The 25,530-nt window shown below is 37.6% G+C and overlaps 1 protein-coding gene across 7 annotated transcripts in view; it reads left to right on the top strand.

Annotated features, from left to right (window-relative positions):
• Positions 1-4,942: 4,942 nt before the first annotated feature.
• kcnq5a (potassium voltage-gated channel, KQT-like subfamily, member 5a) overlaps positions 4,943-25,530 on the top strand; it is a 162,124-nt gene continuing 141,536 nt past the window's right edge. For 5 of the 7 annotated variants that reach the window (XM_067420821.1, XM_067420818.1, XM_067420820.1 and 2 more), the window contains exon 1: positions 6,015-6,626. In XM_067420821.1, the coding sequence (XP_067276922.1) occupies positions 6,292-6,626 (335 nt within the window). In that variant the 5' untranslated portion in view covers positions 6,015-6,291. Of the gene's footprint in view, positions 5,074-6,008; positions 6,627-25,530 lie in introns of those variants that run through there. The other 2 variants (XM_067420817.1, XM_067420816.1) reach the window with 2 other exon arrangements.

Raw genomic sequence — 25,530 nt, 5'->3', positions numbered from 1 at the left:
CTTTATGACATGGTGTGTTATCCTGCTGCTGGAAGGAGCCATCAGAAGTGGTCAAGGGATGTACATGGTCACCAACAATACTCCAGTAGGCTGTGGCGTTTAAACAATGCTCAGTTGGTACTAAGGGACCCAAAGTGTGGCAAGAAAATATCCCCCCACACCATTACACCACCAGCAGCAGCAGCCTGAACCATTGATGCGAGGCAGGATGGATCCATGTTTTCATGTTGTTTACATCAAATTCTGACCCTGAATGTCACAGACCAGGCAGTGTTTTTACAATCTTTTGTTCAATTTTAGTGAGCTCGTGCAAATTGTAGCCTCAGTTTCCTGTTCTTAGCTGAGAGGAGCGTCAGTGTGTTCTGCTGCTGTAGCCCAAACCTCTTCAGAGATGCTCTTCTGCATTCCTTGGTTGTAACATGCGGATATTTGAGTTACTGTTGCCTTTTTGTCCGCTTAAACCAGTCTGGCCATCCTCATCTGACCTATGGCATCAACAAGGCTTTTTTTTTTTTGCCCACAGAACTGCTACTCACTGGATATTTTCTCCTTTTCTGACCATTCTCTGTAAACCCTAGAGATGGTTGTGCATGAAAATCCCAGTAGATCAGACCAGCCCATCTGGCAACCACAACTATACCACGTTCAAAGTCACTTATATCACCTTTTTCCCCCATTCTAATGCTAAGTTTGAACTTCAGCAGATCATCTTGACTATGGCTGAATCCGAAATCACCCACTATACCCTCAAATAGGCTATTATTTGAAGGGACAGCAATCTGTAGTGGTGCCCGAAACCATAGTGGACGTTATTGAGTACACTCATTATATCCCACATTGCACCACAATAACGAGTGTACAGCCGATGTACACACAACGGCTGTACGAATTCACACATTTGTTTTCATTCAATCCTTCAAGTGAACTGCATTAGTGGACTAACATAGGGAATAGTGAATGAGGGTTATGAGTTTAATGAGTATACTTTTAAAATATCAATATTTTGAAGTAGCTTTTATTTTTAAATATTCAGTTTTCATTTTAATTTAGTTAAGTTTAGAATTGTAGTAATTTGTATGTGCATTTGTCATTTTTTGTTATGCAGCTTTTCAATTTTAGTTTTAGTAATTTTATTAGGCCTACTTTAAATTTCGAAAAGTTTTAGCTTTAATTGATAGTAATAGCACTGATATACTTCGGACCAACAATAAGTACAACAAACTAATAAAGGAATGCACACCTTGATTAGCAAGGAGTACATTCCAGGAGCAGGGCACTCTCAATGCCCTTGATGTTTTTTGTTTAGTTTTTTCAGGTGAAGAAAAAGGGTCAGGAATGTCAGCAGCTGGAACCCAGGTGTGTTTTTCGAGACCAAACCTATTTTTGTCCACCATGTACTGCAGATGGCCCACCTGATGCAGTGTAAGTGGAAAAACAGAATGTACCACAATTTGTGAGTAATTTAATCTGAACGCTTCAACAAGAATAACAAAAGATTAAATTACAAGATGATTTGATATGGATATATGTAGGTGTACGGCAAGCTGTGAAGAAATCAGTGCAGGAAGTTATCTTGTAGTTTCAGAAAGCTACTTGGAAACAGTTAATGTGTCAGCGCAATTTTGCTTTAATCACATAAAATATCAACAACATAGTTCTTTGTTGTAATATCTTGCTACTCTAAAATGACAGATATGTCTGCATGTTTAGCAATTTAAAAAATGGCAATGATATATATATGATATATATATATCATTGCCATTTTTTAAATTGCTAAACATATATATATATATATATATATCTCCTAATTTTATTATCATTAGGCCTATTTTTCCATTTTAGTTATTTTAGTAGGCTACATCAAGTTAAACGACATGAAAATAAGAAATTATTCCTTGGCAACTAACTAATACGTTTAAGTTAAAATAGGCCTACCTATTTTTTTCTATTATTCCAAAAAACGACTTTTCAGTTATTTTCAGCACATTGCATTGTGGGATACTTTTTTGTTTGTTTGTTCTGTGGCGAGTGCTCTGCACGTTTTGGTAAGCATAGTCGTCTAAATAGCGTAGCTACATAATGCTGCATAATAAAGTTTATACCGCTGTAATAGTAGCCTAGTAGTAGTTATTATCCTCTTCTGAACGTTAGCCTACTTTTCCAATATTCGCCCCTCGAATAGGCTATATCTTCACCACCTGTCCAAAATAGGACTTCTGAGGAAAAAGTCAGTTTGCCGTAGCCTACGTACGGCTCGAATCGACAGTGTGGGAAAAGGGATTTTCTGTTGGTTTCCAATCTGAATTGTGATGAGATAAAAGGAGTGTACTGCAAAATGGTAAGAAATCGCTGTTTTTCCTATTTAATTAAATTCATTAGTTGCAAAAGTGCAGCACGGAAAGCACACGTATAGGTTCTTTTAATGAATCGTTTGAAAAGACTCACTGATTCGCTCACCGGAGAAGTTACTGAATCGTCATTTGACTCAAGACGGAACTATTTCGAATTGAAGTTGAAGGATTTGGACAATAGCCCAAAATTAACATTACATAAAAATGAGTAGGATTTATCTAATGAAAATATAATAATCTGTAGTGGTTCACGTTCTCTCGTGTGTTGTAGTGAAAGGCCGGCAGACGCAGTGAATCAAACAGGTAAAGTATCTACATTCATAAACTCAGTGCTGTTGTTTTGCCAGCAGCTGTTCATGGAAAGTGTCTGTTCTTGTCTGGTTTCAGACTGCCTGTGGGAAATGAAACCAATGCCGTGAACGATTTCAGTTTTTTGATTTATTGCCAGTCTTGTAAATATGTAAAAAGCATATTTTGCGTTCCATTCTTCAAATGAATCTATTGCTAATATTTTAAGACTCGTTACTCATTTCTCTTTGCCTTGATCCCGATGGCCATATAATACTCATGCCTTCTTTTTTATGACAGGGGTTATTGGAGAGCTTGTCTACTGGGTTCTCATCACCCTGCTATGTAGCCCTTTCATGGATTTTGTGAAGGATGCCTTACATAAGGCTTTAGTAAACTGTTTGTTGATTCACAGTACTTACAGGTATGGCCAAATCCAGGCTTGATGTTTAGTTAAATCTAAACTCTAAATCAGTGAAACTGATTTGATTGTGATTATTATAGCCTATGACATGAAATGGAGCGACTGAATCTATATCATATTATGCTTTTAGGGAGCAACAGTAGCGGTAGTATTTTATTTATTTTTTATTTGATGATGTTAAGCTTAAAGTATGGTATAGGCTATTACTGTATTTTTTATTTTGCTGTATTAACAGACTCACACCACTAGAGTGTGGTGTTGTTAGCTGTGCATGAAATCTGGGATACATTCCTTGATAAATGAGTTGTCATTAGAAAAATACATTTATGGTCATCATAGTAATGTGTGAACGTCAAAAAGCCCATCCTCATCAGCACAATGATTACATTAAGATAAAAATGTCCTATACATAACAGCTGATGCTTAAAATTTATTTACAGACGTTCTTACAATTTAAGAGCAAAACATTTGAGATAAATAAATTGTTTTATAATAACATGCGATTCTAAATTACTAAAAGCTCAGGTCTACAATACCAGGATTGCTAAATAAACAGTATAATAAACAGCTAAATAAACTATGTTCGTTTGCCTTTTTTATTTGCCTTTGTGTTACTCCCTTGGCAGTTTTGTTAATGAAAGCTTGAACAGATTTGCACAGCTGTAAAAAAGCCCATATGGCATAATTATGCATTATATAAGTGTATTCTTATTGTGAGTAATAATTTTTTTTATCCACTCTATTTGCACATTGTGCACAAATAACTGACTTGTGAGCTACTTTAAAGAAAAAAGACATGCCTAACTATTATGCATATAAACCATTCTTTTTAAAAAAGCATAAAAAAGTTACATTACTGTATGTCCAAGCCTGATATGACATGTAGCTGATTTATTATACATGGTTTAGATGTTGTGACCATGTGAGTAAGAGATTTGCTCACAATGAGTAGTGAATAGCTTTCAATGATGATACTGCAAAGGTTCCAATAATAATGTTACCCTGGAAGATTTCCCTGAATTACATAGACAGTCAGTGAGCTGAACAGCTGCATTTGGCATCTCACTTACACACACACACACACACACACACACACACACACACACACACACACACACACACACACACACACACACACACACACACACACGCGCGCGCGTTCTCATTTTTTATGGGGACATTCCATAGACGTAATGGTTTTTATACTGTACAAACTGTATATTCTACCCCCCTACACTAACCCTACCCCTAAACCAACCCATCACACAAAACGTTCTGCATTTTAAATTGTATGATTTATGCTCTTTTCCTCATGGTGACCAAAAAATGTCCCCATAAGGACAAGGATTTTGGATATTGCCATCCTTGCCACACGCACACACACACACACACGCACACACACACAGAAACACATACAGACAGACTGCTGCTCAGTTTGCAGTCTCTATATAATTTTTTTCTAGTATATTATTCTGCATTTTGGTAACAAGACACTCTGACAGATTATGTCTGTGCTATTTAATGTGATTTATTATAATAAACAATGTTATGCCATAGTATTTGAATTAGCCATGCATAATGAAAAAAATGTCAAAAACAGGGCCACTTAATAATAATAAAATTGATAACATTAAAAGAATAAAACTTGTGAGACAGGTGGAGAGCGTCCACTTACCTCTGTTGAATGGTCACAGTGAAGAAGACACATTAAGAATACCATGTAGAAAATAAAGAATAGAAATATGCAGAATGCGATTGAATATCATTCGCATAATTGAGATATGAACAGCTTACTTGCTAATTCAACTGTATAGCCTACCGTTTGCCGGCTTATTTCTTTTCGGATCACGTGGTTTGTCTGGAAGCGGCTCCGTGATTACCGGATCAGACCGAAAGCGATTTCAATTGAGCCCCGTTCAGGAACCCAGAAAGACTCAGTTATGAGCTTAAGTCTTGCTGGTTGGCGTTCATATAAACTGTCCATTAAGGAGAATCTGTTCTGCCACCACAGTGAGTAGAAAACTTCATACAGCTTTGCCAGTCGATTCGAGATGATTTGGGCACAAGGGTGTTACGTTTGTATCAATAATGCAGAGTCCCCCCACGCTTGATTAACTTTGTTCTCAGTATATTTTCTGGAGGATTTTGTCAGCGGGGTCTTCAGAAACAGATATTTTACGCATAAATGTGTTTTTTGATCTGAGCCGCTCGGCGGACAGTGGACGCGCAGTTCTCTCTGAGCTCGACATAAATGGGCATTTGCAGACGGAGCGAATGGCGATGCCAGAGTACTTCGGAATGCATATAATTGCATATACTTGCGAATTATTGCTAAATTTAGCAGAAAATTATTATTTTTTAAATATTCTTTCGGACATACACAAAGTTTGGAGGAATAAAAATCGAAAGCGAGCCATGCAGGCTGTGAATTATGTGTTTATATATATATATATATATATATATATATATATATATATATATATATATATATATATATATATATATATATATATATATATATTTCAGTAACCACAAAAAAGTCAGCAGACTTGATAGAGGCTTCATAGAGGAATTGAAGTCATAAGTCAAAAGGTAATTCAATAGGCATTTAAATATTTGTATTGATTAATAGTCTTTAAAAAGACCACCACACTTACGCTGGTGCAAAAGCTTCATAAAGCTGATCATTTATCTAAGCTATATTAGGGTTTACATTATATCTTGTCAGCACATTTGAACCGGAATAGAGTAGCCTGTGGTTTGAGAGAGAGAGAGAGAGAGAGAGAGAGAGAGAGAGAGAGAGAGAGAGAGAGAGAGAGAGAGAGAGAGAGAGAGAGAGAGAGAGAGAGAGAGAGAGAGAGAGAGAGAGAGAGAGAGAAGAGAGAGAGAGAGAGTTTAATGTCGGGTGATGCCCTCCCCTTGCCAAATCTCCTCCACTGATCTATGGTGACGTTCCTTCAAAACTCCAGGCTCACGGCGGCGAGCGCAGATTGCTTGAGCCATCTGAAGGTTCATAACTTTACCAAATCTTTCATAGCCTTGCTGCAAACGAGCTGCACTTGTCAGTAGATGATCCTGTTATATATAATCTTATAAGAGGACAGAAAGAGAGTAACAATAAAATACTTAATGTTTTTACACAGGAGGCTGTAACGCTCGTCTACAGACTCTTTATATGTGCGCCGCGCTCGTGCCAGACGCGCGTTTCCAGCCAGCGCTGGTGATGCGATGCCCCGCAACCACAGTGGAGATGAGGGCGGTACTGGTCTCTGGATGAAGACCTCGCAGCACTATGTCGTGAAAGATGTTGAAACCGGTCGTGGGACGATGAACAACGCGACCAAGACAGTCGACAGTTTGCTGCCGACGCCGGGCACAACAGGTGCAGGAGGCTTGGAGAACCAGAGGAGAAAGCAGGGCGCCCGACTGAGCCTGCTGGGGAAACCGCTCACCTACAGCGCGCAAAGCGGCCGGAGAAACGCGCGCTACAGGAAGCTCCAGAACTACCTCTACAATGTCCTGGAGCGACCGCGAGCCTGGGCATTCATTTACCATGCTTTTGTGTAAGTCAAAAATTCTCACTCTTTTTTACTGATAACATCCCGAATGGTCACAACTGGAGTTCACCTGTTAAGTTATGTTATAGCTGCGTATAATACATTTTATTCTAAATGTCTCCTTTTCTTTATAAGAGTGAATCCTAATTGTGTTTGATGCTTATCTTTTTTTATGTTTGAAAGTTTTATGAAATAAGTATAGCCTATAGATGTATAGAATTTGAATCTGTATGCTAATGAATTCATATTCTCTTTAAAAATATAACAGTTTAACAGAATCTAATGACTTGTTCTAGAGTAATTCAGGGTTTTTAAAATGATAACTAACTACAGTAGGTAAAGATGTTTGATTATTGATCTACAGTGGCCTTCGATTGACTTGGTCATTTGTCATTTAAACACACCAATGAGGTTTGCATTAGTGTGAATCATGCAATCAATGTTACTGGGAAATTTATGATTATGGCTTTTTTTCTTAGATTTTCTGTAAGCTCCCTGAAAGAGATGCTCTCTATATGACTCCAGTTTAAAGGGAAATGCGTGTACTGTGACATACTTTTCATGCTCAGATTATTGCATCTGTTGACATGTTGTTAGGAGCGTTTGTAAGGAGGAAGCTGAGCTGTCAGATTGAGACTGGAGTGCTGCGCTGCAAGACAGGATGTTGTTGTTTTATTTGTACTGAGAGGACAGCTGAAGTCATAGAGGTTAAGTTGTTACATCTGCAACAACGCATTGTCCCACACTAGTCAGAAACATCACAGAATCAGCATTCTTGGTCTGGGCTGATATGCTATCAGTAGGAAAAAAATCAAACTAGTTTAAAACATATTTGTTAAGCATTCGCTCTGTAGTCAGCGGTTCACATGATTATAATGGATATTGCAACTTGCATATTTCTTTTGAGGGTTTAACTCAGATAAAAAAGAAACGCTGTAAAAAGTGTTAAATGCAGTTTTAAAGGAAATCTTTTGAGACTATTGGTTTTGAAAGGCTGTGTGAAAGAAGACATGTGGGACTGTTTGAAGTCAATGAACTATCAATCACAACACAATTTTGCCTTAACTCCATTACCACCATGCCCTTAAGCAAACCATATGCTGCTTCTGCTGTTTCCGTCCTGTATAAATCCTTTGTAATGAATAGTCAAATTATTCAGTAATACTCATTTTGTCTCTTGTGCCAGTATGCTTGCGGGTCAGATGTACAGTAGGAGCATATGTCCCATATGAACACATGCTTGATTCATATCATCATCAATTATGAAGTCATTAGTAGCGCTTGATCTCAGTTGAAATATGCTATAACTTGTATTTGAGTGAAGAGGTCATTATACGACGCACTTGCTTTTCCGTAAGACGGAGGTTTGTTAGAGTGGCAAGCTGAAATTCTCAAATATACCCTCCTAAATACTCAACTCTGTTCTAAAAGGGATTTGTGCTTGATAATTTATTACTATAAGAAACATTTATGTTTTTTTAAATTATGCTGTTTAATGAAAACAACGAGCTGTAAACAGCAGATAATTAAAAAAAATGAAAAATGATAATAAATACAATGATTAAGGTCAATTGCGCATATGATGCTTTCACCGTTATTTCCACTAGAGCCTATATCGCTAGACAAATAAGTGTTTAGAGTTAAGATTAACATTTTTAATGATTAATTCAGTTTGTTCCAATTGCTGTCTGAAATTATATAATCCTGCCTTGTTGTTTGTGTGTTGGATAATCAAATGATAGAATTCTGTGGGTTTTTCATCAAGGCACCCATACCAAGGTCTAGTGCTTAATATAATACCATACTGTATGTCACATGTGAGACTATAATGCACCAGTCTTTTGTGAAGACGACTTTCTGTTTAATAGGTTCTTTAAATGGAAAGGATTTTCAATGGCCATATCAATAACTCGCAGTTGTCTGCTCACCCAGCAAATGTTTTTACAGCGCATCAAAGCAAGCTCATTTATCTCTTTGTGATGAGCAGATTACAGATCTGCAGCTGAGCACATTTCAGCAAGGTTAAAGCTCCGGGCCACTCCAAAACCACACCTCAGAATCAACATCAACATCAACAAAATCCTTTTATAGCCTTGGCTAATGCCAAACATAACCCTCTCTGATAATCATATTTGACACTTGGATAATTTAACAAGGACATTTTTCTACTTACATTAAACAAACCTCCCTGTATCCCTTCTGTATATGAATTAATGCATGCGGTTTCACCAACACAAAGAACACATTATGCAGCCATCATGAACACTTACATCATTAAAGCCACATTCAGTTTCCTTTATCCCCTCAGAAATCGCATACTTTTTTCAAGAATGAAAAAGGAAATTGCACAGTAGGTGAACACTGCCGTAATCATCTGTGTCAGTGCGTCATGCTATAGTTAGATTCAAGCCTACTTTACATGACTGAGAATTCATCTGGTTTGCGGTAGAAGTTCTTTGAGCTCCCTATTCACATTTCCTACCTCTGCTCCATTTCATAGTTTAGAAAACTGAATATTCTACTTATAGTAGATGGTTTAGATCAGCGGTTGGGTACCTATGGCTCATGAGCCACGCCAGGTCCAGCACCCTTTACTAATACATGAGCTATACAAAATTAGACGCATCAATAGAGATTTCTGCCGAAAAACAGCCGATTAGAAATCCTTTGTTATACCTACCAAAGTTAAAGAAAAGTTAAGTGTCAAAATTTTGTCAAAATAAGTGTCATGAATGCAGTCCTAGAGCTCCTGGACTCAGATTCAAGCAGCTATGTCGATTGTTTGTGGTAATGGTGAAAAACTATTTTTAGAACAGCAGTGAAAATGTCAAAGTAGGCTGTATAAAAAGTTACTCGACTGAAATCCTTTTATTGAAACTGGTCTGTAGACGAATGTACAAAGAGACATTTCAAAACATTTCACTGGGTACTTTCGCTTTTGCCACAGAGAATTGTTATGGAGTTGTTAAAGAGCGAAATATTCTCTCTCTCTCTTGCTCTCGCTCTCTCTCTCTCTCTCTCTCTCTCTCTCTCTCTCTCTCTCTCTCTCTCTCTCTCTCTCTCTCTCTCTCTCTCTCTCTCTCTCTCTCTCTCTCTCGCTCACTCACTGTGGGGACTCTCCATAATGGTTTTTATACTGTAGAAACTGTATACTCTATCCCCTTACACACTAACCTACCCATCACACAAAACTCTCTGCATTTTTACATTTTCAAAAAAACTCATTCTGTATGATCTACTACAAGCTTCTTTTCTCATGGAGGTCCTCAATTTAGGCATGGTGACACCTGTGCATTCAGGTTAATGTCACCTACAGGTTACAAAAACAGAAACACACACACACACACACACACGCACACGCACACGCACACACACACACACACACACACACACACACACACACACAAAGAGGATTTATGCTTCTCAGGTGGTAACTGAACCTGCACACAGTGAAAGCCTGCACAATTAATTCCGTTAACACTTTAGTATGGGGGACACAGATTCACTATTAACCACGATTTTGCCTCAATAAACTCAAACTTAATGCTTATTAATAGTACATGGCTGTTTTTGTAGCATTGAGGTATTGGGTATGATGAAGAGATGTAGAAAATGGTCATGCAGAATAAGGCATTAATATGTGCTTTATAGGTACTAGTAAACAGCCAATATCTCTTTGGCAAACAAGGTTCCTGACCCCTGGTTTAGATTGAATTAATGCTGAGTTATTGAGGGTGATTTATACCATAAATTGCGGCAATGGCTTTTATATTGTAACAAAATATTTCAAAATTTCCATCTGTAATGATCTCCTGGACTCCACTGTGACAGAGAGCAATAAAGGGCCTCTTGTTCTCTGTGCACTCAGAAAGGTGCTCTAGTTTGCCACTGACCCGGTTAGACAGGCAGAATGTGATATATACAAGAGCCAGCCAACTAACATTAGAGATCTTTCTACTTCAGCTTAAGATGTCAGGTTGGATTTAATGTTATTTCCTTTCACCGGAATTCGGACAGGGAATTAGATGTCGTCAGTCTTTAGTTTCATTTGTCTTTTCAAGCAATGTAGTATAATTTACTGAATCAATATTGACATTAAGTACCAATTTTCTCGCACTGCTTGACTGTGTAATCCGGTCTGCTTAGAGTCCTACTATTGTTATGAAACACTTAGTTTGATCCCTATAATTTTATTGACCAAGCTTTTCCCAGTTTATCACGTTGTTTTTCTGTGTTTTGCAACAGTCAAAGAGACGGTTCCTCTTAAGCTGTTCTTCTTGAACCTGTTTGATGGAGAAGACCATTGACTTACTAGCCTCAGACGTGGACCTGTCACTTTCACTCCTATAGTTTTCATAATCGAAAAGCAAGCTGCTGTTGCTTACGTTGAAAGGTGTATGGAAACAGAGCTGGCTCTCGCTTAATGGAAAAAGGTTTTAGACAGGTTACAGATGAAAAAAATAAATGTGCAAAGAGAAGGCAATAATCAGGGTGTCATGTCTGTGTTCTATTGGGAGCATGAATGGTAGGGGGAAAGGCCTTTGAAAAGAACACGATTTGATCACGTCAGGGGCTCCTGACATGAGACAGACCTCGATGAAGAGCTGCAGCCCTCAGACAGGGCACTGTTGGAACATGTTGAGTTGCCAGCCGTGTTGAGAAAAAAGTAGCAGCGTGGAACATGGATCTAAGAATTTGGACATTTCTGTCCTACTGTGTATAATGATCATCGGAGATGAACTAATCTATCATTAAAACGTTCTGTCTTTTGTAAGAAAGAACTTTTCTTAAGTTCTCTCTGAACCAGAAGTAGTATGAAAAAGCTATATTTCACATGATCTTTCAGAGATATTATTATTCTGATTTGGTGCTCAAGAAACATTTCTTATTTTTATCAATGCTGAAAATGGTTGCGTAATATTTTAGCAGGATTTTTCAGGATTTATCAATGATGAATCTAAACTAAAAAAAAAAACTGTTATTTTAAATAGGAATATTATATAATATTATATAAATGTCTTTACTGTCACTTTTGATCATTTAATGCACTTTTGCTGAGTAAAATACCCCTTTGGAAAACCCCCCAAAACGTACAGACACCAAACCTTTGAATGGTAGTGTACAGTATGTGCAGATTTTTACAGAATTGAAATGTGTGTTATTTATACATTTCTACTTGTGTGTTAGTTCATTTTGCCTAATTTGGTTCAGTTTAACACATCTGACCAACTTTTCCTGAAAATCAGCGCAGAAAGTGCAAAAAAAGGCTGAAGATTATACTACACAGCAGCCATCGCTGCTTGAAACATTCATTAAAATTAATGTTGGCATTAAGTTTAATAACAGGGAGACCATTAGCCAATAACAGTTTCTCAAAGCAACAGTACTGCTTTGTCGCTGTAATAGTTTTTCATGATATGGATGCCGAATCAATAGAAAGCCTCTTTCGCTATAGTTAATCCAAGGACTTTGTGATTCCATTTTGCTGATTTATTCATTTTAACCGGGTCGTGGGTAGTAAAACATCAGAAAGTGGTCTTATATTAGTTTTCCTTGCTGACAAGGGGCTGACTGATGGAAGCAGCCGTCTTCTCTTAATAGCAAACCCTGCAACATAAGTAGTCCGTGTGGCTTGGCATAACCCAGAGGGGCTTCCCTGCCCAACAGTGCCCAAGCAAACTGGGCTAAAGAGTAATTGCCTTGCCGGGAAATGCACGGGGCTCTTCCGTTGCTCACTATTCTTTGTCTTTGATCGTGCCTGTCAGCATGAAGTGGTTCCCTTGATAACGCAGCATTTTGGTATGAAGACAGGTGTGCACTGGGTTCTGAGTTGGCAGCTCTCTCTCTGATTTGAACTGATTACAACAACGTATTATAATTATAACAATTAGTCAACATATTTTCCTTAAGGTTTTGTGAATCATTTCTCCTGTTTGCCATCCTTGCAGCACATTAGCAAGTCATTTCTATCTGCATCAGAATTGACGCACATTCAGGGCAGAGTATGTGCTGACTCTGAGCTTCTCATCTAGAAGAAGATGTGCAGATGTCTAGCATGACTACATTCTTAGACATATTACATCCATCATGCTGTCATTGACCTTTGACCTGTGTGTTCTTTTGATCTATGACATACTAACAACAACTGTGGCATGTAAATGTTAAGTACAATTTAAGCACAATTTAAATATTAGGAACAATCTTCTTGCTTCCTATAACAATTACAATTGAAAAGTGACTGTAAAGATGGTAACATTTTATTTTAAGGTTCAGTTATTAACTATTAACTAGTTGCTTATTAGCATGCATATTACTAGGATATTGGCTGTTTATTAGTACTTATAAAGCACATATTAATGCCTTATTCTGCATGACCTTATTTTACATCCCTTAATCCTACCCAATACCTAAACTTAAATGCTACAACAATTACCTATTAAAAAGCAGTAAATTAGGAGTTTAGGGAGGAGCTCCTCCCAAGGCAGCAGGCTCCGGCTCACGGCAAGCACCGGCGACTCTTCGCTCCCTCTCGGATGGCAGCCACCCCACCTCGACCCAGGGGCATGGCAGCGAGCTCTCTGTCCTACCGGATCTTCTCTCGCTCCATCACCATCGCCTCGGGCAGCCACTCGCGGTCTTTCCTCATCCGTGCTGCCCGAACTCCTCAGCACCGCAATCCCCCTCAGCCGTGAGGGCTCTTCGACAGCATGTCCCTCCTTCCTCCCGGGTTTCGGCACCAATGTAACGGGGTTCGTTGATGGAAGGAAGGAGGCGGGAACTTTTATGCTCCTGTCATTCGGCCGCGAGACGAAACCAGTGTGTCGTGCAGCTGGCACTCATTTGCACTCGTCGAGGGCCCGCTCTCTCGGTCCCTCGCCCCGCTGCTTGCCACAAGATGTTTTTCATATACAGTTAACCAATCATTCTCTTAAGATATAACAGATAATGTTTGCATGAATTCTCGCAAAGACAGATATTTTGAAATACCGAAATACAATTCTTTGTATGTGTATATTGGGATTGCGTGTTCTCTGAATCATGTTTGTGCGCATGCTTTGGATCTGTCAGTGAGCGTGAGTAAGATCGGAGAGACAAAAGAAAGGTACTCCTCTCAGAAAACATACACATAAAGATATTTTTAGATCTTCGATTGCTATTTGGTGCAACAGGATCACTAGACAAATCTTTTAATCTTTAATGAGCATTAGGATGATCTCTCTTTCTTAGTTATTATAAAAATGTCCATCAAAAACTTACATGCTTAATTGAGACAAAACATTTTTTAACAAAAGACTGCGATGGAAACACATTTACCAAAGAAATCCCTCAACTTGCAACAAAAAATGCACGTGACTTTGCCTCAGCATTGGATGTGATTGGATAACTGGACTGACCAGCAGACCAATTACTTTGATCAGCATCTCAAATGTTGGTTTGATCATTCTGAAATGCCTGAGGCAAAGTCTGTCATCAGAATGAGTTGGTATAATGACCTCCCAGAAAGTGTTGCACGATTATGTTCTTAAACACCAGACATTGAGTGCAAGATAACATTTATTGAAGTCTTTTTATAATGTATGAAAAAAACATCCACAGTGGCTTTCCAGAGTGCAGCAAAGTCCATTTTTATTACAGATATTTTGCGGCAATTTTCCAGGAAGTGACGATTTTGTTCTCCTGAACACATGGGATGGAAACACTGCTTTATTTGCAAATGTTTTATGTAACATTCCAATTTTACGCATACCGGTAAGTAAAATTTATAACTTTGGATTGTGTGACAGGTCTCAATCAGCTCCCTAGTTCAGTAGTCAGGGCACTGATCAGGGAGTCAGCCCATTGACTTATGTCCTAATTAGTGCCCTTACTAGTGGACTAGTGAAATGATTGAGAAGCGCCCTTTGAGAATGAGAGGGAGCTTTGGGTATCTTGAGAGAGCTACGACGTGTCTGGCACTAACATGAGAGTGTCGTGAGCGTTGTTATGGTTTTGTTATTGTTTATTCAGTTTATGTTTGCCGTTACTTTGAACTTGCATCTGTCTGACATTTTAACATCAGTTAGCCAACAGAAACGAACCTACTATATCCTCCACTTATTTGTCACGGCTTGGATGGTCCACCGGGTAGGTTGGGAAGTTGAGAAACTGAAATGATAATTTTACATAAATAAGAAAATATATAGAACAAACATTACATCAATACAAATTAACTACAATTTCTGCCTGACAACTGATGTTAAAATGTCAGACAGAAGGAAGTTCAAAGTAACAGCAAAAATAAACTGAACAAACCAACAAACACTCATGACGATAAAATTACCAGCGTCCTCAGTTTATCTTGGATGAATGGAAATCTCAATGTACTACATGAAATTTTACCTTTAGCGCATTGATAAGTTAGGTGTTAATGGGCATTTTATTTGTTTAACATGCTGATAAAGTACAATACTAATAACTGTGCAAATATTGTGCTCACAGCAAATTAGCTGGCTTGAGTTTGTTTATGTAACTGTTGAATCAAAGGTCAAAATTTCTGTTGCTGCAGCAATCTGGGAAGAATAAAAAGAATTCTCAGCATCATACATGAAGCCTCTTTAATTGGATTTGAAAGAATCTGCTTTTGTTGTGGCAATTTTGCTTGTATCCCCTTTGAAGTGATGCAATAGTGGCGCATTTCCACGTGTTAGTGGCTAATGAAATACCTATGCTAATTTTCCCATATGTCATCAGGCACATGAGAGATGACTCATTAGAGCTATGTATTATTCTTGTGTGTGATGCATTCGGTGTGCTGTCGGATATTATGAGGCAGCTGAAGTGGGATTTCTGGTAGATTGTCTATTCCTGAAGGATCAGATATGTTGAAACTGTAGCATATTTGGACTGTGTCATGTCACAATACAATCCCCATCTCATTCCCTACCTACACAGTAATCCACAATCTTGTAAATTAAAGTCAAAAGCCCAGAAGTACATTTAGAAAATAATCAGATTTAGGTTTTAGGGCAGTGTTAAACCAAACGGTTCATTAGAGAAAAATTAATACCTTAGAGGACTTTTTACCTTAAATGTCACAGAGATGTTGGCAGTCACTTCCAGGCTTGTTCTATAGAAGTTCTTTCACCTTACTTGGTTTAGATTAGTGACGGAGGACTCACCGTGTGGCATAATCTCCTCTGGACCTTTGGCAGGAGATTGGGCAACACTCCTTCTGCTTACACAAAATATTTCCCCCTTAATTAACCATTCAGCCATGTCAATACAGCGGCCTTGGAGAGCCCTTACTAGTCCAGCTCACTGTTATTAGACAATCTTGAGAGGGTAGATGGTCATTTTTCCATGGCAAGCTATGTTCAAGCTAGAGGCCAGAGACTTTATTAGTGGGTAAAATGAAAAGCATGCTGCGTTTTGAGCTTAAAGGCCAACATCAAGAGTATCTATCTATATAAATATACCTGCAGGAGCTTCATAATACAGAACTATAGGTCTGCTAGGGGTGGGTGATATGACCAAAATCTTATATCACGATATGAGTAATTTTATTTTACAATAACGTAATATCACAATATCTAATAATAAAAATAAATAGTTATTTTTGCTTTAAAAAAAGGTTTTTATGATATCAGAATTTGTGATACCATTAAAATTTCATAGGGATGTGACGGTGAGGACATTTTCTCACCGGTTAATTGGCGTTTGACAACACAGATAAAACCGGTATCACCGCCTGGGGTTTTTCAAATTGCTAATTTCAAGTAAAATGAATTTTCTAATGAATTCCTATGAAAGTTAAGCTTCCATAGGTATGAACTGAAAACGGGCCAGACTGGACACGCACCGTGAATGACTGTGCGGCCGTGAATGTGTGTGCAGTGTGCAGCCCTGAATGAATGATAGTGCAGTCGTGGATGAATGCCCGTGCGGCCATCTCAAGGCTCTGGAGGAACTATGGTTATTAGTTAGTTCTGGCCTGATTGGTTTGTCTGGAGTGTATTGTAAATGTTTTGATTTCTGCTCTCTCAGAGGATATTATAAGAATCTGATTTGCATGGGATGTCTGTTCCTTTAAATGGTCACCCAGATTGCAGGTTTAGGATTTCGGATTCAGTTAGAGCACTCATGCCCACAGTTCATTCGCCTTCTGAAGCATATTGCACTCAAAAATGTAATTTTCCTGTATGCAGTATTTGACATCAAAGATTCAAAGGCAATCTAATATCCAATCAGACTGTCTGACTGCTATAGGCAACTTCCAGGAGTAAGTGCGCAGAGGTTTATAGTCATGTTACTGAGCATAACTTGCACATTGTGCTTTGCTTGAGTTATATATGTGAAATAATTGGTGCTTATTACTTTTGGAAGAACAGAAATTCGCTCACATTTTCCAGTATTTTCTTCAGTGATGCCTGTATAACTGCTTTTAGAGACATTAATTATTTGAATTAGTGTTCCATTTTTTCCATGGCAGTTTATTATTGTTACATCGTCTATTTCAGATTTACCCAACCTAAATTGGCATGTAAACAAACTGAACTGTGATTGATCATTTTACATGTATTTTCCATCAAAATGTGCCAGAATAAGCTGTAATGTAGACCAGATTTTTAGCTGATAGCCAAATAACTAGTCTCTCATGTTATTGTTAAATTTAAAATTTAATTTTAAAATTAAGCAGCCATTATTCTAGTCATCAGTGTCACATGATTCTTAAAGGGTTAGTTCACCAAAAAATGAAATGAATCACCCTAATGTTGTTCCACACCCGTAAGACCTCCGTTCATCTTCAGCGTATTGATTTGGATCACGTGTCAAACTGCCAAACTGATGAAATCACATGACATTGGCGATCCAAATCAGGAATCAATATGCTGATTCATAACCGTTTAAATCTTTATTTGAGGTTTGAAAGCAAACGTGGAAGAGAAGACAATGCTGAATAAAGTCGTAGTTTTTGTTATTTTTGGACCAAAATGTATTTTCGATGCTTCAAGATATTCTAATTAACTAACTGATGTCACATATGGACGACTTTGATGATGTTTTTATTCCCTTTCTGCACATGGACAGTATAGTGTGCCTACACTTAGATACGCTGTCAGACTAAATATAAAATATTTTAAACTGTGTTCCGAAGATGAGCGGAGGTCTTACAGGTGTGAAATAAGATTAGGGTGAGTCATTAATGACATAAATTTCATTCTTGGGTGAACTAACCATTTAAGAAATCATTTGAATATGGTGCTTAATACTTTTTTGTGGAAACCATGAAACCTGTTTTTAAGGACTCTCTTGATAATAGAAAGTACAAAAGAAACAGCACTTACTTGAAATCAAGACCTTTTGTAAAATTTTAAATGTCTAACCCAAAACTGCTGAACAGCAGAGTACATATTATATCAGATCCTGAAATTCTCAATTTGTGCATATAGTCTAAAATAGCATTTTTAGAGTTTAATTTTTAAGCCCTGTGGTTTGAGTGTCCATGCTAGAACTCCCACACTAGCATTCTAACAGCTCTCTTACTGCGGATCTCAGTTCTGAAGAACACCAGGCATTCCTAAAGCTGATAATCTCATACGCCACAGGCCAAACAAAACCAGCTCGTATTTGTCTTTTGAAAACGTGGATCGACCAAATTCCTCATTTGATAAGATGTGACCTCTCCAGCAAGACTGAAACTCCCTCACAGCCTCTTTCCTGGGGTCTGATCAGAGATCTAGCCAACATCATTGCTCCCAGTTAATATACTAACAGCAGCACAAAACATATGTGCAAATTTCACTTTAACCATTGTGCATGTGGTTCCCCATAGAGGAAAATGTATGTGTGTGTTTTTCTGTCAGAAAATTAGTTCACTGCCATTGCATCGTCATCTTGACAGCCCAAGTCTTCTTGATTTCAGGTAAACCTCACGATCTAATCATTACATGCATATTGACAGCCCTATAGTATATAGACACTAAATAGAGCAGCCCCCCCCCCCAAAAAAAAAAAACAAAACACTTTGATAAACAAAAAGAAACATTCTTATTTGTTCTGAAAGATGCAATACATTGACATCAAAGTATGAAATAATGTAAATGCAATACTCATTGTTTGCTTTACAACCCATATGCAAGATCTGAGAGGTTCTTATTTTTTTCCTGATAATAAAACATACAAAAGACAAGGCTTTAAAGCTAGATTGCTCCCCCCTAAGGTTCAGTCAAGTGAAGAGCCTTTTCCATTGTCTGCTCAAAGAAAGCCTAGCGATAGCAGAAAAATGAAGTTTGAGTGTCTGCTCTCGAGCAGAGAGCTTCATCCCAGGCTGGTGGTCAGGGAGTGTTGACAAAACCTGACAGCTGTTTGTTATCGTGACAACAGTGTCCTCACATATGCACATGTGCGTGAGAGTTGTTTGTTGGCCCCATGGGGCAAAAAGCTGTTAAATGTCAGATGAGTACAGCGTCCTATACTCTACATGTCTACGCAGAGAGACATTTCTACCATAAAGACTCAGAAGTCAGATAAACGTTTACATGGTATTTATTCCGCATTGTATAAACAGATCGTAGTGAGCTATGATTTATGTTTAGTTGTATAGAAAAGTTATTTGGCATAGGTCCCATCCTTAGTCCAATTCCTGGGGTTGTAGATTTGGCTGACCGTGCCTGAAGACAAAGGCCGAGCCTACCCCTGATGGATGGAAAGGGGCCATCCCGGTGGTGGTGGGGAGGATGGAAGGAAGGGAATGTCAGAGCAATCAAATGTGAACGTGAAACCGAGAATTCATTGCTTATATACTCCAGGTGTTGAGCAGTGGTTGGCTAGACTAGGGCTCTGCAATATATTAAAATTAGGGCTGGGCGATATGGCCCAAAAAAATGATCACAATATAATTTTCCATTTCAGTCGATATCGATAAATATCACGATAAATGTAAAATCTTTATTCCTTCAAAGTTTAAAGGCATATTTTTGCTCCTGAGTGAAAGATGTTGAAAACAGACAGTTAACTGTGGTTTTAAACTATCCTTTATTTTCAAAACATGACAAACACTTCCCAAACAGGTAAACAATTTATTAAAAGGTAGAGGTCGATTTATTTATTAAAATCTTAACTGTGGTCAGCATTTTATTACACTACACTACATATCAATATTATATATACTTAATTGTGTAAGTAGTAAAACACTAAAAACGCAAACGGGCAAAGAAAATGTGTTTTAAGTTGAGAAACATTTTGAGTCTCCCCTCTCTTGCCTCACAGTGGATTGGTCCACCGTGCATCTCTCTCTCTCTCACACATACATACACACACACACACACACACACACACCTCAAGTGGGCTGGTCGGGAGAGAGCAAAGTTCAGTATTTGTGGATCTCCAGTAAGTAAGGGCTGTCTAGTCTATTTTATTCATTGTAAACTTCGGATGAAATTATTCCTCTTTTGATACAGGCGATGCCGAGTCATTAACACATCACCAAATACAAACAATTATGATGGCGATGTAGAAGTCCGATGTTTTAGTGATTATAGTTCTAACAAGGTGTATAAGCCTGTGCGTGAATGTAGTTAATGTAGATTTACTGCTGTGTTGGGCTCAATGTTTTATGGAGGAACTTCAAAGAAGCACGATAATTTAATAATTTAATTCCGTGTGGTGAACCTATGATAAGCAGTCCACGCACGTCGCTCTGTTTTATGTCCGATGGGATCGCCAAAATATCTCCAAACCACTGAAATTAAGCGAACTAACTTGTCAGCAATATCTGTGTCCTCCGAGCTCCGAGCCGTCGTGAGCTCTGAGTTTTCTTCACTATCGCTAATCTTTCTCGCTCCACTTCACTCCGATCCTCCAATCCTGTCAGCCACTCACTAAATAACACCGTGTGCAGCACCCAGAAGCCCGGTCTGCAATACGCATGCGCAGCATTATGCATAGCGCGTAAGCATTATATAGAGTATTTATCGAACTGTTGTTATCGTTTTATAGAGGAAAATTATATAGTGATAATTATCGTTATCATTTTATCGCCCAGACCTAATTGAAATTATCGAAATATCTCAAATTTACATATCACACAATATGCATATCGCAACGGCACACAATATCTGAATGATTTATTTGGCTACTTCAACATTGTGAATATACACACACAGTTATGTCAAAATGGCTGTCTTGAGTATTCATGTAAACCCAGTAAATTATGCTTTAAGTGAACAATATCAGTTGGGGCAAGAAACCCAATGTGTGTCAATAGGATCTTGGCTGAATAACCTTTGTAGCTTTATGATGTATCACTGTATATTTAATTCATAGGAAGACTGTTTTGTAGTTTTTATTTTTTAATATTTTTAGCAAATTAAAATAACAAAAATAATCATCCAACCCTAGTTCAGGAGTCTTTGTTTACCTGGATGTTCTTGATGTTCAGTTTTAGGTTGATATCGCATTTTCTTCAATTTCGCACAGCCCTAGGCTAGACCTATTATTACGACTAACTGGCGTGACATTCTTGGTAGAACTTATACCGGTGTATCATTTCCATCTCCGAGATTTCCAGTTAAACTCCTGTTTGATTAAATGAATGCTCATTCAGTGATGCTTTTCAGTCTTGACTCTAGTCACTCTTAGTTCTTTCGCACTTTCCCAACCATATTGTTTTGTAGACAGACAAAATAGCATTTTGGAGATTTATGTTTGTTTTTCCTCTGGTGTGGATTGTGAAATAAAATTATTGTTTTTGGCAGTCTCACAGGTCCTGGAAAAAACAGAACATCGTAATATGTTTATTGGAATATTTCTTCAATTATGTTTTATGAGATATTTATATATGTAACTTTTATTTACTCATAATGCCTGCAGTTTGAGGTACTTCATATCTGCTTTCTGCATCTTGCTGGGCCTGGGTGCTCTCATTGTACCAGATGAACTTTACATTCCTCCTGCTGTTTGTGTTGGGACAGCGTTAGGTTCTGCGAGGAGCTCGCCATGCACTCAAATCCTTATTTGTGGTTCCCAGTCTGATTGACAGACCACCCAGTCCACCCGAGAAAGACTTCAGTTAAGGACACAGACATGACCCCAGGCCTGGTTCCAGTTCCCGGTGCAAGGCGATGAGTTTCCATGAGGATAATGCAATTTAAACGTAGGAAAATAAAAAAAACCTTTGCAGACTAGTTTTTAATGAATGCAAAGTGACAAAGGTTTTTATATATATATTTTTAATAAACAACGTTTGAGTTACAATTATTAACAAAAATGCTTTTTTTGTTTGGATATGGGCAATTTTTGAGTCACATTTTTATTATATATATATATTTGATTATATATATATATATATATTTGATTATATATATAACAAATGCATGCATTAAATTGTTAGGCTTAGTTTAGATCACGAATAGAACCGTCTAAATTGAAATCCATTCAAAACATTCATACACATTCTTATTTGTTTCAAAAGATGCATTTTATCTGACAACAAAGCTGGCTGGGCATAATGCAAATCTAATAAAATATGCACTACAGTTCAGAAGTTTTGGGTTGGTACTTTTTAAAATATATTTCAAAATGTAATTTATTATTGTGATGGCAAAGCTGAATTTTCAGCAGTCCTTACTTTAGTCACATGATCCTTCAGAAGTCATGCCTTTTTTTGTTGCTTTTTTCCATATTTTTTTTTCTTTTCTTTACTTTTGACTAAATTAATTCATCCTTGCTGAATATAAATTTGAATTAATATTAATTTCTTAAAAAAAGAGAGAGATTCAGATGGGTGTCACAAAACCCAACACGACTTATGTTATAGAATTATGGTATTATGTAAATAATTTAGACGGGGAATCGAGATGTAATATGATTATGATATTATGTAAATTATTTAGAGAGGTGAGGGATTTGAGATGTTATACAGTATAATTATGATATAATGTAAATAATTATAGAGGGATTTCTACATGTTATATAATTGATATTATCAAAATAATTTAGATAGGGAATCGAGATGTTATAGAATTATGAAATTATGTAAATCATTTAGAGAGGGAGTCGATAGTATTGTGTGTGATGCTGCTACTTCAGTGTTCATTCTCTTGAATGTTTTAATTCTTTTTTTAAATTGTATAGCATCCCAGCAGTGTTATAACCACCAATTGTCATTTTACACAGAAAAGGTCCAAACAATCCACAATAAAGCATCCTGCAGCCCAATGATAAATATATCTTTAGTTATGATATTTGAAATAAGGTCAAGATAAATGAGAAGCAATGAGAAAAAATTATGCACCACAATCACAGATGTTTTTATCCAGACAGGATTAAATTTCTCTGTGGACGCCAGAAATTTACTCTGTAATTTTAGGTTGCATGAGAAAAATACACAGGTGTTTGATTCAGACGGGATTAAAATTACAGAGTACATCTGTGAAAATTAGTCGATACTCCTGCCTCTTCCGTCAATCATAATATCTGACCTTCATCTTGTTCTCATAGAGAACTCTGTTTACTTAGATACGTATGAAAGACACTTACAAGAGAAAAGGGAAGCACAGGACGGGCAGAGGAAATTATAAATCCAATAAAGCCGGTACCTCAGATCATATAAAAGCCAAAACCAGATGAGAGGATGTGTAACTGGCACAAAGCTTGTGCCATCCTTCCTGACTCTGCCCCTGCCGGCCAACAGCAAGCGAGGAGACACTCTCCAGCAGCGGCATCTTTGTCACGTCATGACATACTGTGTCTCGAGGCACTGTGATTGAGTGGGATTTGTTTGTTGCTTTTGTAAGGTTGAACAGGTGCCCAGACTGCCCACTAGAGTTCAAAAAAAGCACTTTCATATCAACCAAATGAACTGAACTCTGACATCAAATGGACTAGAGTCTGTACCAAAAGCTCCAGTGGGAAAGAGTACTTTCATCCTATTTTATTTGTATAGACTTTTTCTTGCTCGATTGGACATGCATTTCTTTTTTCTATCAGTCATTTTTTAAATATGATTTAATATAATATAATATATAAATAATAACACCTGAAAATAGGGGTGTACAGTATTGTTTGTTGTCCACTATCAGAGTTTTTTTATGATTATTATTATTTTATATTTACAGTAATTGTGCATGCTCAACCCTATTTTACATTCAGATGACCTTTATTGTCATCTAGCTCTCACTTAAAGTTAAAGGCACAATAAGTATGATTTTTGGAATCAAATATCATATTGTATTGAATTGTGCACTTGCATTATACCAAATGTTTAACTATACAGAAATAAGCTATTTTAACCATGACACGGACCGTGTCCATGCGTTGCCTATCAATGACATTACACCCGCATAATCCTTGATTTCCGAGAAACCACAGAGTAACCATGGACACACCAACGATGCTTTAATATATTATGTGTTTTATTAGACAGGTGAGCAACTGTTTGGATACATTCATCAAATGAATCATTGTTATAGCTCAACACAGTTAGTCTTATTGTTTAAATCCCGTTTTCTTGATTGTGAGTACCGTGTTTTACCATGTTAATATTGAGCTAGCTTACTGCAGTGTGCAACAAGTGTCTCATAGTAGCCGCAAAGCGAACGCATAGAGTAGCATTATAAAAGAACTTTTAACACACTCAAATGTATCTAATATGATAAAACAGCGCTGCGTACACATGACCAGAAAAATTAAACAGAAGTGGTTGTCTGCGGCATAGTAAAAGCTCAGCGAAATCAAGGCGTACTCAAGCTGCTCCTTTGTTTAGAGTATGTAAGCGACATCTAATGGCAAAAAATTACATATTTTGGCTTTAATCTTTAGAAACACTAGTAATTTAAGAACACTATTAAAAGTAATCTTTAGCCTGATGTGGTCATGCTGAATTCTAGTCAGAATATGAGCCTGAAACTGCTCCATTGGGCTGTGATTATTGGGACGTGTTTCAACCAAACCAGGAAAGACATCAATTGGACAGACCTACAACCAATCAGAGCAACGAAGTAAGTAAAGTTTGGATCATTTTACAGACTCAGATCTTTGAATCTCGTTCAGCAAAATTAACAAATCTTTTCAAGTCATTTTGTTCATTTCAGCAGAATATAATTAACATGTCACGTTAAATTCCCCAACACATCTAGTAATTGCAAACTAGCAAACATCGATCACATTTGGTATAAAAAATAAATTATAAGCTAATGCAGTCAAGGCCAAACTTTAAGAAATCATTGATTAAAGGGTTACTTCAGCGATTAGCATATGGCTTTGTATCAGTAGCATATGTTGCGTCATCTGAGAAATTTTGGGCCAGAGGCTAAAGACTACAGCCAGCAAAGGCAGCCATTTCCGCATGTTTTCAAACCCCGCATGGGGGGGTGGGATCTCCCTCACAGCACTCTGCTCGGGCAGCCGCGGGCATTCATGTAAATGGATCGGGTGTGGAGCAAAGTGAGTTTTTCAACTTGAAAAACTCAAATGAATGGCGCATCATTAACGCATAACTTAGTTGTCGACAGAACTCAACTGCACGTATGCTGGAAGAAGTAGAAGAAGATGAGTGTAAACGATATTTGCCGATGTTGTAAAAAATAATTGAAGTATACACAGAGTATTTACTTACACAATCATCATTTTAGAGAGAAATAGTAAAGGTGAATGCATATACGAACAAGTTCTCCGTTTAGGATTAGAACAAATTCAACCCAAGTGTTCTTTGGTGACGTGGATGATTACGCTATATGTCAATCATCATATAAAGCCTGCCCTGACAATTTGTTTGGTCTGAACAGTTTCTGTTCAGGCATAATTACTCCACAACAGATCAAGTCCAGAACGAATTGCCCGACCTCAAATGTTGTGGGCGGGGCTAAATTCGGCTGGCGTCCAGGCCATGTAATCTTAGCAAATAGCAAATGAATATCGATGCTTTTGACAT

Source organism: Pseudorasbora parva, chromosome 17 (genome assembly GCF_024679245.1).
Source record: "Pseudorasbora parva isolate DD20220531a chromosome 17, ASM2467924v1, whole genome shotgun sequence".
Taxonomy (NCBI): domain Eukaryota; kingdom Metazoa; phylum Chordata; class Actinopteri; order Cypriniformes; family Gobionidae; genus Pseudorasbora; species Pseudorasbora parva.
This window is presented reverse-complemented; position numbering and strand designations above follow the sequence as displayed.